Source organism: Mesoplodon densirostris, chromosome 17, assembly GCF_025265405.1.
Source record: "Mesoplodon densirostris isolate mMesDen1 chromosome 17, mMesDen1 primary haplotype, whole genome shotgun sequence".
In the NCBI taxonomy this organism is placed as follows: Eukaryota; Metazoa; Chordata; class Mammalia; order Artiodactyla; family Ziphiidae; genus Mesoplodon; species Mesoplodon densirostris.
The window spans coordinates 66,648,028-66,666,754 of NC_082677.1; the positions used below are offsets into that span (position 1 = coordinate 66,648,028).

General features: G+C 44.9%; 1 protein-coding gene across 7 annotated transcripts in view; it reads right to left on the reverse strand.

Moving 5' to 3' along the window:
* DOCK9 (dedicator of cytokinesis 9) overlaps positions 1-18,727 on the reverse strand; it is a 282,273-nt gene that overhangs the window by 142,166 nt on the left and 121,380 nt on the right. For all 7 annotated transcript variants that reach the window (XM_060080170.1, XM_060080175.1, XM_060080172.1 and 4 more), the window contains exon 2: positions 11,645-11,761. In XM_060080170.1, coding sequence (XP_059936153.1) covers positions 11,645-11,761 — 117 coding nt within the window. The remainder of the gene's footprint in view (positions 1-11,644; positions 11,762-18,727) is intronic.

The following is an 18,727-nucleotide window of genomic DNA, read 5'->3' on the forward strand; positions in this document are numbered from 1 at the left end:
TGGGTTACTGAAATACCCAGATTAGTGACAGACAGACCTGGGGCTAAAATCTAGACCCAGATGACTACATCTCAGGTCTTGCCACTACCCTAGTGTCTAGAACAACTACCATTCTATTCGGTAACAGAGCCTTGAGGAAGGGGTAGGCAAGTGTAGCCTTTCATTTTCTAGTTGTCTGTGTATGGTTCTCTATGTCTTCTTTAGAATGCAATTTTAGTTGTTAAAAACACCATACCTTTGTGCGAATACCTAGCGTAGTGAATAGTGAAAATGCTTCATGTTAAAACATGTCCATTATTTATATACTTCCGATATCCCAATGAAGTTTCCTTTCAGGACTTGCCTTAGGGAGGCACACGCCTTCATGCACACGTAAGGCCTCGCTCGTGCATCAAGGATAATTTCACACAAGCCCCTCTGCGCGTTTACCAGCACCACCAGGACGGTCTGCTCAGAGCAGCCCTTCAAAGCCTGGGACGCCAGGCAAAGTCCTACCTTAAACACAGTGGCGCAGAGGTTATGCTTTGCGGATAAAATACTAAGCAGATGGGGAAGTCCTGACTGGGGGACTTCTGACATCAGGGGACTTCACGGAACCCCCTCAATTTGTCCTCACTGGATCTCAGGCACACACTCAGGGGTGCTGCTGATGCAAGGTCCGTCAAACCCACACAGGACACGCGGCAGGGCCCGGGTTCCGCCAGCAACCCTGGTAGGAAAAGGCAGAGGTATGGACACAGCAGGACCCATTCAGGTTGTAGGAACCACAGAGTGTGTGCCTAGTAATACGTTAAATGGCATCTGATGATTCTGAGGCCAACACCCAGGTTTTCTTTTTCTCGAAGGACTTCTGAGTTTTGGTTTTGCATGCTAACACGTCTCCCTCTCTTCTACTCTCCTGACCCACCACCTTGAGCTGTGCCCTTACGACCACAAAGGCAGCTGGTGCCGAGATCTCAAATCCATCCATTGACTCAAAACATATTAAATGCTTACCACGAATTAAGCACTGCTGTAGGAACATCACAAATGCAAAGGTGAATTTTCAAAAAGCTATGGTTTATAATAAAAAACCAACAACTATGGTTTGCCACTCTCATAGCGGTTTTATTTTCTATTTGGGGAGAAAATAATAAAGTCTTATAGTTACAAATAACCATAATAAAGAATGATTTTCAGTGAATGCTAGAGATATGGTATAAATAAATCTGCACTGCTTGCACCGTCTTAAGATTTCACCTTGGCTCACATCTTCCTCTGTCAATGCCTGTGAGTCGTATTTAATCACCTAAGACGTATACATGAATCACGTAGATAAAAGTGTTCTTCTACCCTCACTGGTTACACATGAGGTCTGTGCTTACCCAGTTCCCTTCACTGAAGAACCTTCACCGTTCTCTCTGACCTATTTAAAACGTGAGGAAACATTATTTTTATTTATTTATTTATTTATTTATTTATATATTTTTTTTGCTGTACTTGGGCCTCTCACTGTTGTGGCCTCTCCCATTGCGGAACACAGGCTCCGGACGCGCAGGTTCAGCGGCCATGGCTCACAGGCCCAGCCGCTCGTGGCATGTGGGATCCTCGCGGACCGGGGCACGAACCCGTGTCCCCTGCATCGGCAGGCGGACTCTAAACCACTGCACCACCAGGGAAGCCCGGAAACATTATTTTTAAAAAGCAAAGAAATTTTGAAAAAGACAGGAAGAGAGAGAGTGAGTGAGAGAGAAGGGAGGGAGGGAGGAGGGAAAGAAAATGTGACCTGATATGGGGAAAACATACATACAGTAATGGACTACTAGACTCATGTAGTATCTTTTATTCTACCTGAGAAGAGAATAAAATCTTAGATTCACTTATGAAGGTAATATTTTGTGTGTGTGTGTTTTATTTCATCTAGTTATTTATGTAGGTAATCTCAACTCCCCACTCGATCATAAGTTTTCCTAAGCACTGCATGGTGTTTCTAACAAAAATCATGTCATACATTGCCAGTATGGTGGGGGGCAGGGGGGAAGAGCTACTTCCCTCACCGGGCTGTCTTGAGGAAAAATGAAGAAAATGTCTAAAGTGCTAGTAAACACAGAAATCAACCTGACAAGTTTTTCCTCTAATGGTGTTCACAAAAGGCACCGCAGCTCCCTGAGGTGCCCAGCTGCTGGGGCACCATCACATCACATTCTGTATGAACGCCCCAGCTCCCTAGGAGAACAAAGAACATGCATCAATCATGTCCCCTAGAGTTGCATCCCATGGAGCATGGCATGGGCCACCCTCCACTGAAGAACGGGCCTCCTCTGCTTGCACAGAGCACAGGGACCCAGAGGTACACCCGTGGGCAGTGAGGAAGACCAGAGTACCCACCTGGGTGCCACATCAGCTGAACCTTGCTGGTTACGGCCAGATTGTCCTCCTACCCTACAAGGCTGCTACCTTCATTTAGAAAGGATGGCACAAATCAAAGTTAATTATGGTTCTTCAGTATATTTCTGTATTTTCTGATTGAGAATCTGATATAGAAGCTGTTTTTCAAAAGCAATTTTCCCCTTCACCAAACGAACACTGAATTGTCATACTTCCAAGGCTGATATTCCTTTAAAGTGGGTGAGCTGAACACAAAGGTCTTAACAAATTAAGGAACAAATGTAACAGTCAAGGTAATAATAATGACCAAGGTTCCTAAATCACTTCTTTTCCTGTTGCATTTCTAACAAGAAAGGTTACAATATATACCTTCCAAGGGCCTAAGGATCCATGTCAAGCTTGGATTAAATGTTCAAAATAGTCCTTTGAGGAGCTACACCCATAACTTACTTCTTATTTCAGTTTGATTTTATGTATCATTTAAATTCATTAGACCTGGTAGCTGGGCCGAACATTTTCACATCTATTAATCTTCTGAATTTCTATCCAACTATTCAGTGCTCACACATGTCAGCTCACCTTTCCTGTGGGCCCTCCACAGTTGCCCCCACTCCACGCTGCCTACCCAGCACCCCACCTGTAGGATCGCAAACACAGCAACGCCCCGTCTCCCAGCACCACCTTCCATCCCTCCAGCTCCCCCACACCAGGCACTTCTGCTTGTTCAGCCTCAGGGTCCTCCCATGTCTTCTTCTCCCCATCCAACATCCACCTCTGAACACTCCCCAGCAGCCCAGAGTCCTGAGGACTCAGCTTCCGCATTCTTGGGTCCGGTAGCTACATGACCACCCCTTTGCCATCTTAAACCCCATCCTTTGTTTTCTCTTCTCTGTTCTCAAGCTGTTAACATTCCCAACGAGGCTGATTTTATCAAAATCTCAGGTGGAAGGAGCCCACTCCTGGTTGGTGATTCATACATTCTCACTCTCTCTTTCTCTCTCTCACTCACTCCTTCCATTCAATGAGTATTTCTTTCTTTTTTTTTTTTTAAATTTATTTATTTATGGCTATGTTGGGTCTTCGTTTCTGTGCGAGGGCTTTCTCTAGTTTAGCAAGCGGGGGCCACTCTTCATCGCGGTGCGCAGGCCTCTCACTATCGCAGCCTCTCCTGTTGCGGAGCACAGGCTCCAGATGCACAGGCTCAGTAGTTGTGCCTCACGGGCCCAGCTGCTCCGCGGCATGTGGGATCCTCCCAGACCAGGGCTCGAACCCGTGTCCCCTGCATTGGCAGGCAGACTCTCAACCACTGCGCCACCAGGGAAGCCCCTATGAGTATTTCTTGAATTCCTACTCTCTGCCATGTGTCCTGTGTGCTAGGGAAACATCAGTGAATACTGAAATCCCCGCCCTCACGGGGTTCACATGAATTAAACAATAAACATGTGAGCATCTTAGAAGCAGGTAAGTGATATGGTGAGGAAGAAAGAAAACAGAGCAAGGTAAAGAGGACCTGGAACGCCAAGAGGGTGGAGGGCATGGCAGCAGGCAAGGGCCTCATGGAGAAGTAAGAACTGGAGAAAGACCTGCAGTGGGTGAGTGAGAGCTGGAGAAAGAACCCTCCGGGAAGAGGAACAGCCTGAGAAGAGGCCCTGGGGCAGGAGGCCGCCTGGAGTGACAGAGGAGCCCCACAGAGGCCAGTGTGGCTGCAGCAGAGAGTGGGGAGGCGACTGGTCAGAGAGGTGCGGTGGACATGATCACGGCCACAGTAAGACTTCCCTGAGTGAGGTCATCGGATCTACCTTGAAACTTACTTTTTTTTTTTTTTTTTTTTTTTGCGGTATGCGGGCCTCTCACTGTTGTGGCCTCTCCCGTTGCAGAGCACAGGCTCCGGATGCGCAGGCCCAGCGGCCATGGCTCACGGGCCCAGCCGCTCCGCGGCATATGGGATCCTCCCAGACCGGGGCACGAACCCGTATCCCCTGCATCGGCAGGCGGACTCTTAACCACTGCGCCACCAGGGAGGCCCCGAAACTTACTTTTTAGAAGATCACTCTGGCTACTCTGTTAGCATAGACAGGAAGAGGGGCAAGGATAGGATCTGGAAGACCTGATAGGATTAACCAAGGTAAGAAGGGATGAGGGCGGTGGCCAGGGTTACAGCAGTGGGGGTGCTGACTGATGACTCTCACTGTTACGCCCTCCCCATCCCAAGCCCCGTAGCCTGCTGTCCAAACCCTCCTGACTTGCCCCCAGGCTGCTCTTCACCTGGGCCCACCTGACATTAGCTCCCTCAGCCCAACCCGCCTCTAAATTTCTCAAATACCCAATCCTCTCCTTCCCATTCAGAGACAGAACTCCCTCTCCTTCCTGAACTCTTCCTGCAAAGACCCTCATTCCATCCCCACAGGGCCCCCTAAAGAGCCTTGCTTCAAAATGCACCCCCACAGCTTGCATCTTCAATCTCTTCCTCATTCCTGGACTTCCCTTCGTAGCTCATTCTCTCAGTCCTGATAAAACCTCCTGTGTCATTGCTCTGACTTACAATGATCCCTTCTCTCTGCTACCATTTAACGCTAACCTCTGTGCCCCACGCACTCACTTCTTCAGCCCCGGCAAGAAACGACCATCACAGGCAATGACGCCCTAGCTATCAACTCCGAGGGCCATTCTCCCACGCCAGTGGCAGGCGCGCATGATGGTCTGCTCTTTCTGCCTGCCTTCTTCAAAACTCCTCTCACTCCCTTCCAGGGCCCCACAGTTTCCTGGTCCTTTTCCCACTTTCCCACTTTCTGTATCTGATTCCCACCCCCGCTTCCTCCTAGGTGAAGGTGCTCCCCAAGATTCAGTCCCCTAAGGGCACTCTCATGCCCTCGGTCTCTGTGGCCACTGTCTCACATTTCTACAGGTGAGCCCAGACTGATAACCCTGGCTTCTCTCTTAGGATGGACTTCTGCATTTCCAACCACTTTAAGGGCTCAGCACCTGGACGTCCCACTATCTTAATGTTCCAAGAATAAATTCCCATGGGATTCAATTTGTCATGACAGTGGTCACATTCTCCTCCTTATTATTAATATCAATTCAATATCTCCTCTCCTAAGTTTTGAGCAATTTGAAAGCAGGAACCCTGTCTGAGCTCTTTGCACAAAGAGTATAACTCTAAACTATATGCTAAATAAATACACTCAGCTGATCAGTGCTATCCAAAAAATAAGCTTTTCTTTTTAAGACATACTTGATGATTAAAAAAAAAAAAAAATGACCTGTCGCTGTTTTCTGTAAAAGGCAGAATTCTTGACCTGGAATTAAAATCCTCATCTCCTGAAGGTCTGGACAACGTCAATTTGGAAACATTATTTATCCAGATTTTTCAGGTAGGTTCAATCCTAGACATGCACTAATAACCCAAAACCCACAATGTTCACAGAAACTGACATTGCTGGCCACTGAATGCAGACGGATAAAAAATTTGAGGAACTTTATCGAAAGAACACTTTCCAATAAAAAGCCCAAAACAAAGTATTGAGATTATTTTTTGGCAGCATATAATAAAAAGCAAGGACAAAACACTGTGAAAAAAAATTCTTTCTTTTCAAAAGGACAGATGGGAAATGAGATGAGGGACTTCCAGCCCCTTTGTAAGGAGCGGGGCCTGGTTTCCTTTGCAGGTCAGTGGTTTGTAGATCATTATCAGTCTCATGTAAGCAGAAGAGGAAAAGAAACAGAAGAAAAATAAAAATCAGGATGTTATTTAAAGGGAAATGGATTGACCACATTTTTTGATACAATGCTGAGAACACTCTAGGATTCTCCTGTATCTAAACTTTTCCAAAAGTGAAAATTTCTAGAGTTGCCAATTATTAATAATTTTCCCATCTTTTAAATTCTCTTGCTAAAGAGATTTGACATTGATGATACACCATGAAATGTCAATAGGAAGAACACCTGAGAGACACTCCTTGCCCTGACTTCTCATACAACTTCCAGGAAGACAACAATTTCACGTCTGTACAGCACAGAAAACCCGTAACATCCTGCTCTTTTTTCTTCATTGTGGTATAATGTCCGTAACATAAAATTTACATGTCAACCATTTTTAAGAGTACAATTCAGTAGTGTTAAGAATATCCTCATTACTGTACAGCTGTCACCACCATCCATGCATAGAACTCTTTTCATCTTGCAAAACTGAAATCTGTAACCATTAAACAATTAACTCTCCATCCCCCCTCCTCCATCTCCTGGCAACCACCATTACACTTTCTGTCTGGATAAGTTTGACTATTCTAGGTATCTCATGCAAGTGGAATCGTACAATATTTGTCCTTTTTTGACTCATTTCAATTAGCATAATATCCTCAAAGTTCATCCATGTTGCAGCATATATCAGAACCTCCTTCCTTTTTAAGGCTGAATAATATTCCATTGTGCATATACACAATTTGTTTATCCATCTGCCAACTGATGAACACTTGAGTTTTTTCTTCCTTTGGGCTATTGTGAATAATCCCATTAGGAACATGGATGTACAAGTATCTCTTTGAGTCTCTGCTTTCAATTCTTTTGGGTATATCCCCAGAAGTGGAATATGACATTCTCTCTTTATTTCTTTCATACAAACTCTATGCCTTGTTAGTTTATATCAGACACCAAAGTCTAATGTTTGTGAAATATAAATGGTATCCATAAATTGCCCCCTAATATCCTTTTTTACTGTTTACTACCTTTTCCATATTCTATCACTTTATAAAATTGCACAAACATTAGTAAGCTGTGTAACAAGCCAGGATACAAGGAGCTCAAAAGCCAGCTACAGATTCAGTGGATTGATGCCAGCAGTTAAGAATGTCACCACCGGGCTTCCCTGGTGGCATAGTGTTGGGAGTCCGCCTGCCGATGCAGGGGACACGGGTTCGTGCCCCGGTCCGGGAAGATCCCACATGCCGCGGAGCGGCTGGGCCCGTGAGCCATGGCCGCTGAGCCTGCGCATCCGGAGCCTGTGCTCCGCAACGGGAGAGGCCACAACAGTGAGAGGCCCGTGTACCCCAGAAAAAAAAAAAAAAAAAGAATGTCACCACCAACAGTATCATCCAGTAAAAGGCTTCCACCTGAAGGAGGAAGGTGCTCCCCAAGATTCAGTCCCCTGAGGGCACTCTCATGCTCTCAGTCCCTGTGGCCACTGTCTCACATTTCTACAGGTGAGCCCAGACTGATAACCCTGGCTTCTCTCTTAGGATGGACTTCTGCATTTCCAACCACTTTAAGGGCTCAGCACCTGGACGTCCCACTATCTTAATGTTCCAAGAATAAATTCCCATGGGATTCAATTTGTCCTGACAGTGGTCACAAGTGGAAATCAACGGCCAGACTCGCATCAAATTCTGTGTCTCTGACAGGAAAGGGAGGAGCCCTGGGCATTATTTACAGTTATGTTTAGATCTGTCATTTCTTAAGCAATAAGTCAATTTACCTTTCTTTTTTCTTTTTTTTTTGGCCTCACCACACAGCACCTGGGATATCAGTTCCCCAACCAGGGATCAAACCCATGCCCCCTGCATTGGAAGTGTGGAGTCTTAACCACTGGGCCACCAGGGAAGTCCCTCAACTTACCTTTCTTGATCTAAAACATTTTAATCTTAAAGGTTATCATCTCTGTCTAATTGCCTGTTAAAGTTTACCTATTATTTACCCACGGAAAAGTAAGTTCTCAGAGTTTTGCCAAGTAAACTTGAAGAGGCCACAAAACTTTAAGAACAATAAAGGTCCATCAGTCACCAGAAAGTGTGCTCCTTTTATGACTCTGTTTCGCTTCCTTTTTATTTTATTTTTTTTGTAGTACGCGGGCCTCTCACTGCTGTGGCCTCTCCCATTGCGGAGCACAGGCTCCGGACGCGCAGGCTCAGCGGCCATGGCTCACGGGCCCAGCCGCTCCGCGGCATGTGGGATCTTCCCGGACCGGGGCACGAACCCGTGTCCCCTGCATCGGCAGGGGGACTCTCAACCACTGTGCCACCTGGGAAGCCCCCATTTTATTTTTATTTCAAAAATTACCTAATTTTCCACCAAACCAAATCATTGGCTCAGCAAAAAGTTTTACAATTCTAGTCATTGGCATTTCCACATATGCTCCCTGGTATTCATAGTCATTTCAAGAATCAAAGAAAACTAACTAATTAATGTTCATAATAACTTTACAGATTTTATATGAAGCCAGAAGCACCCAAGCCTGGCATCCAGCGTGCAGAGGTCATGTGGATGTGGAGGTGGATGGGTGGGGAGGGAGGTGACAGAGGCACCAGCACAGCCCCGTCCTCAGGGCCACAGCACGGATGGGGACACTTGAAACAAAAAGCATGAGAAGCCATTACTGAAAAGCTCTAGACAACGCACTTGGGTATTCATGTAACAATGTAGACAGTAAGTATTAGAGGAACTGAGAGAATGGGGAGAAAATACTGTGGATTTGAACAACTTCAGAGGACAGGGGATTTGAAGTGGCCTCAAAGGGTGAGAAGGTTGTAGAAGGATGGGAAAGAAGAGATGATATTGCCGGGGAGGAGAACCATAAAGCCAGGGCAGAGACAGAACAGAACGACCCCTAAGCGCCAGGGTCTGATTCTGAATAAAAACAAGCGTAGTCTACATGAGCCACGGTATTCCTACCCCAATCTTGGCAGATAAAGCTTCACTTCATAAATATTCGGACAGCTGAGAACTGTCCTTTTGCCTTTTTAAAATTCACGTTGACTTTCTGTCTCTTGGGTTTTTCTGTTTTAAACACTCTTCTCCCACCTTAGACAAGTACACCCAACAACAAACCTTATCTCCATAAGGCTCATTTTCAGAGAACTCAGACGTTCTTAGGGGCTGACCAATACCAACGCGGGTCTACTTGCGACCTGTACAAATGTATCATCCCTATGCGCACCTATCGTTTAGTAAATTATCATTTTGAATATAGTTGACAGGACTTCACACCAAATTCTATTATCTTAATAGGTAACTAATATTGTTTAACTAGTAAGTATAGGATTGCAAATCAACCCCACTATGCATTTTGCTCACAATCTGACCCACTTCCTAACCAACTTGCTATCATTTTTCCATACAAAGTAAAATACTTTCCCCTGATCTAATTTGTTCCCTCTGCCTCTAATAATACAATAATAATTCTGCTCCCATTCTGCCTAAAAATGCAGGGACAGACAGAAGGAATCTGTGACATCACTAAGACATTTGGCTCATTCCACTAACTAGACAGTTATTAAAATCATCAAGACAATTTAGCAAGAAAGCATATAACCTTACTGGATTAGAATACAGGAGTTTCCTAGAAAAAAGTAACTATCCAAACTTCATTGTGCCCCATCACAATTACTGTGATGGGGATGAAAGCTGAAATTCAAGCTCCTTAATCTTTGAAAAAACTTCCCCAAACAGAACTTAACATTGTTCATTCAATCTTGGCCAGCAGAATGTCAGTGAGTTCTTTGCTGTTCCTAGAATATTTGTGTCTGGTATCCCCAGAGACGTTGTTATAGGCAAAAGGGACAAAGGAGTTTTTCTCAAAATTTCAATCATCTGTTTCTACAAATGCTTAAACATCCAGGTTCCTTGTCTGTGAGATAAAAGATGAAACTAAATTAAGTGTAAATTAAGTGTATATTATTTCTGTGGTTTGTTTGCTTCTTGAGCAATTTTATCTCAGGTTTGCAAATACAATTTTGCATTCCAGGCTGCAAAACTCGAAATAACTTTGTTACTCTAACTGATACCAAGAAGAATACATACTTCACGCTCAGAGAAACCTGAGATAACCTTTAGCTTCCTGAGAGCACACTACAGGAAAAATACGTCAACATGGAGTATAATTTGTAATCATCTGATTTAACTTCTCATGCTAACAAATGATGCTAACAAAAGGCATCATTCTGAGGTTTCCATTTATTCACCCCTTAGCTAGGTAATCTACTCTTGTAATGAAGTTTTCAAGGCATCATATTTGGGGGTGTGATCTGAAACCATTTATGAGCAGAACGTACTTTGGCAGCAGCATCCCATTAATAGTCAGTTTCATTTCCGTGGCATTTCTTATTTTTCAGGAAAGAACTAAAGAATAATCATTTTACCCACAGTTAGAAAAAGTGAACATTTGTGAAAATTCTCACCTTTGTCGTAAACTGGAAGCTTTTAAATTTGGTGGGGAAAAAAAAAACTTCAAGGAATATAATTTAACAATTGTTATTAACATGGAAATTTCTAAAGACAATTCGGTACACAAAGAACTGTATATATGGCAGGTTATGTTCTGGGGAGTGGGATTAAAAAGAAGGTGGTAGGGGAGGCTTTTAATGTCAAGTGTTTCAATAGTGCCTGTCTGTTTGTTACAAGTAGGTACTAGTTTTTAAAATTAAACAACAAAGAATCAAGGAAGCTTAAAAAAAAAATAAGGCAGTTTAATTCACAAAAGACAGGTCTTGGATGGTAACAGCATCAGGTAGAGAAGAAGGAAGTGCCAAGATTAAGTCCCAGGAGATCAAGGGCAATAACTGGAATCTCCAGTAGACAAAGATGACTCCAGGTTGCCAGGCATCTAACGGTACTGGGGTTCTATCACTCGTCAGTGGCTCAAAGCTCTTGCGGGTCACTCAGCCACAGGCCATAGTCTGAAAGGCTTCAAGCAACAATCTAGAGCAACTCACAGCAAAAGCTGTGCTGAGTCCCCTGCTGGCAGCTACTGAGCTCCCAGAAACAGCACCTGTCACAGCTTCAGTGAGGTAAATGTTAGGACATTCCTCGATGTCAGAACCCCCAAACTCTTCTCTATGAGCCCACACACAGTTCAGGGCCTCTCTCAAAGCAGTCTCCCAAAGTGACATCCTAAAAGGATGCATGGCAAAATCCTCCACTGCTTCCGAGCAAATCCCATCCTTAAGACTCTAAGGTACTTGGCAAAACCCCTAAATGCCTCTTCAAACAAATCTCCTAAGACATAGGAGGCACTTGTGTCTACAGAATTAGCCCAGAGTATAGCACTTCTATTCGAGATAAAACATACACACTTGAAAAAGTATTTGTGTCACATACGTATGTGTGTTTATGTATATGTGTATGCATGTATTTGCATATGTGTATGTACATACATACACATACATCTATGCATACATATGTAACATATATTCAGATCTGCATGTGTACACACATACACCCACATATACACACATATATATGCAAAAATAATTCCACATGGCTCTATTTACACTTAGACGTTACCTACCTGAAAGTCATCGTAAGGGAAGAGCAGCATCTCCCTTAAACAGTCGTTCAGGATCTGTGTCTTCTTCTGGACGATGACATTTTCATAGTCGAGTGGCTCAATCAGCTTTGGTTTGGCCTAGAAGGTGAAAAGATAAGCAATTGGAACACTCTTCTAAAAGTAACTTCTTAAGACTAAAGAACTTCATACGTCCTACTCTACATGTTTTTGTACTTTCCAACTTTTCTACAATGAGAGTGCATCAGTTTCGCTATCAGGAAGAATCAGAAACAAGAGAAACAAGTTGTCTTCAAAGGAAAGTAAACATTTCATGGTCCTCATGCTTGTTTGGTTATTTAAACACAAAGGAGGCTATGGAGTCCGGGGGAACTTCCAGTCACGTCTTGGATCACCCCTGGCTAGGTCAGTCCCCTTCTAAGCCTTAAGCTCTGCCAGAACTGCCCTGCTTGGAGGTCCAGCCATGGTCTGGCAACGAAGGCCACCAGCTCCAGCCATGACCATCTCTTCTTGGCCCTGGGCTTAGAGCAATCCCCAGAGCTCACTATTTTATATAAAACTCTATGGAACTCATCTCTGAGTCTCAAAATATCCCTGTCTAACCTGAACTATCTATACACTTACATATGCAACACCTAAACATAGAGAAATGTGAGCTGGACCAAAATCAGGCAAGCAAGGGAAAAAAGTACTTAAACCAGGGCTTGTGGGTGACCCCCAGGGGGTAGGGATGATCATCCCTGGCATGCACTAATCCAAAGAAAGAGGCAATGAGCAACTGGGGAAAGAAAAGAGAGAATATGCCTTTTCTAGCTATTTCCAAACTTATTCTCAGTAAAAATCTCATCTAGTTTTAATCATTGCCACAGTGTTCAGTGAGCACTTCCCACATGCAAGGCACTAACTGGGTAAGTCAAGGATAAAGATACATATTCAACTAACTATAGCACAGTATGCCAAGTTCTAAAAGAGGCACACGTCTGCGCGTGCACACACACACGCACACACACACACTTATTGGAAGTAAATTCATTATATCAATAAATTCATTACTACAAGATTATTTTTGAAACTATTAATAAAAAATCAGCTGATAACACAATTTCAACAAATGCTCTATATATTAAAATGACAATTCATATACAGATAAGAAATGTATTAAAGACATCTGGTATGTGCCATCTAAATTAGGAATTGTAACTGAGACTTCTGTGTGTTCCCAAAATCTGTCTCTTTTCATTCCAAATAGAACTGGACTACATTTCCCAGCCTCCCCATGGTTAGTGTGGTCATGTGACTGTCTTCTGGCCAATGGCGTGTGAGTGGAAGGGATGTGGTCGCTGCCAAGCCTGGCTCATAAAAGCCTCTGCTGTAGACTGAATGCTTGTGTCCTGAAAACTCATATGTTGAAACCTAATCCTGAAAAATAATGGGATTAGGAAATGAGGCTTTGGGGAGGTGATCAGGTAATGAGGGTGGAACCCTCATGAATGGAATTAGTGTCCTTATAAGAGAGACCTCCAAAAGCTCTCTCGTCCCTTCCACCATGCGAGCGCACAGCAAGAAGACAGCATCCACGAACCAGGAAGTGGGCCCTCACCAAACACTGAATCTGCCAGTGCCTTGATCTTAGACTTTCCAGTCTCCAGAACTATGAGAAATAAGTATCTGTTGTTTAAGCCCCACTCAATAGATATCACAGCTGCCCAAGCTAGCTGAGATGGTCTCTCTCCCCTGTTCTCTCCCTATTCCCCTCTGCCAGCAGCACGCACAGGATCCAGCAGTGGACTCAGGAGGCCTGAGGAAAGGGTGAAGCCCCAAGACGAAAGGAGTTTGGATCCTGAATCACCTTGCAGAAGCTGTCTGTCTGAAACAGGCACTGAGATAGCCTGAGAACAAGAACTAAAGCATCTACTGTGTTATGCCAATGAGGTTCTCAAGTTTCTTAATGAAGCAGTCAGCTTGCTCTGCCTAATATAAGAATAAAATGTTCATATTTAACTTCAATTACTTGATTTAAGTAAGACTCTACGTGACGTCATGATATGCTGAGGAAAAAACACAGTGCTCAAACAAGTGCACAATTATTATAATTGGGTAACAGTACATGTTTAGGGACGGAGATTTAAAATATACACAATCAAAAAAATTAGAGCTATCTTGTGAAAGTGTAGGTAATTTCTTCCTCTAAAATATTTGTAATGTTAAAATGTTTTTACATTCAAAAGAGGCCAAAAAAAGGATTTACACAGGTAATTATTTTTAAGTAAGAACTGACACAGAAAATAAAAGTATTCTCCAAAATATTTTAATTCAACTTAAATCGTTTCTTCCTTTATTTTAGTTTGTTATGCTGTATATAGTAATCAATCTACAGGTGCTTGTTGGCAAAATGGATCAATGTCACAATCAGTAACATTTTCTTTAGGAACCGTGACCATATTCCTAATAAAATCCAAAAAGGCATAGAGCTTTCTACAGTGACAGAGCTCAGGATTCTGACAGCTAAACTTCCATTACAAGGAGGTCAGAAGGAGAAAGACTGCAGGATGGAACAGACACTGCGCTCCCCCCTGCCCTGTATCGTGTCCAGCACATGACTGCAGGCAGCGAAGCCCAGAGCGGGTGACCTAGTTTTGCAGCCCGGGGCACCTCCACAGGCACCAGCTGGCCCAGGGGAATCCTCAGCTGGGTACCTCCCCTTCCAGTCCCTCGGCACAGAGCATCAGCTCCACTCCCTCCAGGCCACAGGGTAAGGTCAGACTGCTTTCTCAGAAAACTGCCGCACTGTTAGCCCTGGTTAGCAGAGGGTGCTGCAGGGACACTGCTTAGAAAGCGGCTTTTCTCAAGCTCCAGTGTTCTGGAATTGTTCCTTGGTTTTGGGGATTTTTGCTTTGTTCCTATAGCCCAGCAGCCACTGGGGGCTTTCTGGGAGAGACCCAGTGGCACACACCCTCCAGAAGTTGCACAGGCACCCCAGCAGGTGGTTCCCAGCCTCTAGCCCGCAGATCCTCAGCAGACTGACTTCTCCACTGTCCAGAGACCAGGGCCACACTCCCTCCACCTAGGCCTGAATCTTAGCCTTGGGTGCAGGTTTGGGGTGGGGGGCAGGCGGGGGTTGGGGGGCTCTTCCAAGTTTGTGCTTTCCTTGGGTCTCTGCTCCCTGGATAGACTAGGCTTGTATTCTTAGAGCAGGGGTTGGCAAACGTTTTCTGTGAAGAGCCTGAGAGCAAATATTTTGGCTGACTTACAGTTTCTGTCGTAACTAGTAAACTCTGCTGTTGCAGAGCAAAAGCAGCCATAGTCAACAAATGGGCACAGCAGTGTTACAATCAAACCCTATCTACAAAAACAGGCAACCCAGTGGTGTACGTCAACATCTCAATAAAACTGGCATGGCAGGGGGAGGGGCAGTACAACAGCCAGATTTGGCCCACGGGCCATAGTTTGCTGATCCATGCTTTAGAGTTACCCTTACTCCCTAGTAGTTGATCCCCTTTTACCAATTTAATAATTCTCTACATTAATTTTCCATGTTCGATCAACGGATGTGTTTTCTGCCTCTGGACTGATACAGACAATGTTTACAGCTTCTTAAGTGCATTTAATGACACTTCTCACCATTTGACTGAACTTGGATTTCTTAAATGTTTAGTAAATGAAAACAACAAACATATTCATAAATCAGTTTTGCTATTTAGCATACCAAATAACGCTTTTGTTAATCAGATGAATTACTGTTTTCCCCTGAAGGTATCTTGGCAGTATTTAATGTAACATTGTAGGTATTAGGATTATCTCGCTTTTGTGGGCCACTGTTCATTTTTGAGGTGTTTTCACACTTAATCCACTGTTACATTAATTAGACAAGGAGGCCATCAGTCTGAGGCGGCTGTAAGGCGATGAGGTGACAGTCTACGTAAGCAAACTGAAATGTAAGCCTGTAAATGCCTCGAGGTTAGTGAAATCAAAACACTACGGACAACCCAGCACAAACAGCCGACGAGGCTTCACGCCAGTGCCGATCAATTATTCCTTTCTTTGCTTCTGCACTGTTCTTTATGTAAGTCTCTCCCCAGCTCCTATCATCAGTGTTCCCAACCATTGGGAATTGGGTGTTGCCCAATTTGAATCGATTTTTGCTCACATAAACCTTGAAATGTTTAATATGCCTCAGTTTATCTTTTAACACCACTAAAAGGTAGGCATGGAAACGTCACTCCATTGGACTGAGGCAGGAAACTGAGGATCACAAATTGAGCTGACTGCCTGAGCGTCCCAAGTAGCCAGCAGACGGGACTAGGACCCAGTCTTCTATCAGTCAGAACCCTTTCTTCTCCAGGCTGCCTTGCTAAGGGTCTGTGCTCACCAGTGCTCAACCATGGCTTGTCTGTGGAGAGTTTATAAGCCAGCGTTTCTGTTCAAGACTGATGATGCATGTTAACCAGGAAAGCCCATAGAAGAATGGCATAAGGGAAATCTCAGGGAAGAATGAGACATACAGGGAATCTCAGAGAAGAACAGCACGTCTTCTCTGGTCTTCGGGGCTCCAAGACTGGGAAGATTTGAAACTTGTGCAAACCCTTAAGTTGCTCAACGAAGTGACTCCTGGAGACCTGACTGGGCAGAGGTCTTCGGCAGCTGCAGGGAGCACTGTCCCCGACAGGACCGCTGACTCCAAGGAAAAGGGGCCAATGGAGAGCAACTCACCTGCTACCTAAGTTAAGAACAAGGCAAAAAGCTCTTGCTTCAAACACGAATAACTGGCACAATGTGGATTCTACATGTGGATTTTAGGAGGAAGAAAGAAAGAAACTATCAGAGGAGAAAGGCTGAGAAGGGAGACTGGTGAAGAAAGAAAAGAGACAAGAAGGAGATGGGGGAGAGAAAGAGACAAAAGTGACCGACACCTAGGCGTGGCGGAGGTAGAAGATGCAGGGATGGAGGAAACATAAGGGCAAGATAGAGACAGATAAAGAAGACAGAAAGAAATGACAGGAGAGAGGGGCTTGGGAGGCTTGAGGCGGACCTATCTACCACACTGTGGGTCAAGAGCACAATCGCCTATTTTCCACTCTTCTTTAAACTGATGATTCACTGGTTACAGCTGTTCAGTGTTCTTCAGCTCCACTAAGCTTTTCCAGCTGGTCACAAGTGTGGGGGACAGCCCACTAGTGTAGGAAACTGGCCTGCAGCATCACTAGTAACAGGAATGTCCACTAACAGCAAAGTGAAATTAGGTTAATTATCAGACTGCCAGTCCCCTAGTCCTGGTTCAGAAGAGGCTTTATTAGCACAGAGCTGGCACATGGCCTTGGCTTTAAAGCCATCTCAACACACCTAAGTTCACTGCTTCTCCTGGTGACATAACTCCAAGAGTGTTGGGCTGCACGCCAGAGTCCTGCAATCTTTGCAACTGCCCGGCCATGAGGCCAAAGAAAGAACCTGGAGTCGGCGACATAGACATCAACGATTTACTGAACAGGGAATCTTACAAGCCAGAGGCTGAAGTCCCAGAGCAACACCTGACCATGTACAGCTCACGGCAGGCAGGACACGACAGCAATCTTCACTACACAGAGGAAGAGGATGCCATCAGTTATGGGGGCATGACATCAGAAGGCTCCTCGGTTGCCAGAAGGACTGCTGGAACACATCCCTCTGCAGCTCTTTGGGCTAGCGACCGTAGTGAGGGCCGCGGTCTCCTGTTGATGACCAAACATACTGGAGCTGGTCTAGTCCCAGGGCTAGAACAGTCACTCTCAGACCAATCACATAGGTAGTTACTGATTAAACCGTCAGCTTAGGAGAGGGAGGCAATCATGTGCATAAAGTAAGGGTAATGCAGGGCAGGGTCAGGCAGGGGATGTACAAGACAGCAAGAGAGTAGCCATCTTATGAGGCCTGATTATACAAAGAGCTACTTTTTTTTTCTATTGAGATAATTTACATACAAGTTCTTGATTTTTTATCTTCAAAAGAAAAAAAATCTGGGTCCGGAATTACCCAAATTGATGAATGGTCAATACTCCTAGAACTGCTCCTAGGCCATCAGAACTACCAGGTTTCGGAACCCTGCACATTTACCAGTTTGAATTTTCAGTATTTCAGGACACTGTGTCTCCCTAAGGACGATGGGGCTTGGCCAGCTCCCGAGTCTAGGACATTGAGAACATGTACAGCGCATGTACTGTGCATTTATAGTGTGTAAAAAATGTAACTCGATCTATACACGAGTCCTTCAGCTTTCTCCCCCATTTGGAGGTTAAAAGTCCTTACCTAAGAACATTCAGTTCTCAGTTACTGTGAAATCAGACAGGGAGAGGACTGTGGTACTTTCAGTCCCAACGGTCTACAACAGCAGTTCTCAGAGTGGGGTCCCGGGAACAGCACCATCAGCATCCCTTGGGAAGCTCACACAGATGTAAATTCGGAGGCCCCATCCCAAGCCTGAACCAGAAACTCCAGGAATGGGGACCACGCTTGAACAAGCTCTCCAAGGGATTCTGAAGAACCCCTGGTCTATCATGATGACCCAGGAACTGTGCTGGAATTTGTAAATTTAGGGATGAACAAGGAACAAGCCCAGTGTTGAGCTCCCTAACCTCCTTGGGGTTACAGACCCCTTTGAGACCATGGGCCCCCTCCCCCCAGAAATGTATATACACATTACTTTCTACATTTTATACCCAGTTTCGGGGGGAGGGTTGTCCTTCCCTGGAGAAGAGCCATGGAACTGAGTCACAGAAACCCTGGACTAGTGGGACAAGCAGGCTTGTAAACACCTAATTCAGTATAGTGAGAGGTGCGGGCAGACGTTAATGCAGAGGTGGGGCGGGAGGTGGTGTCAATTACTGTCCACGGGCTGCAAAGTTGCCTCACTTCACCAAGAAGTGCTGCTTCACGAGTGCCGAGGGAAGAGTGAGAAATCTTCAGGTGGGCAAGGTTGTGAACTCCTTAACGTGATGGCGCAGCCCTCCTTGGGCAAGCAGGTGCACAGGTTCCAGTCACATCTCCAGCCCCGCACGCCCATGACACAAGCAGTGTGGTTCACTGTCTCTGACAAGCCTGCTCCTGTCGTTCCCC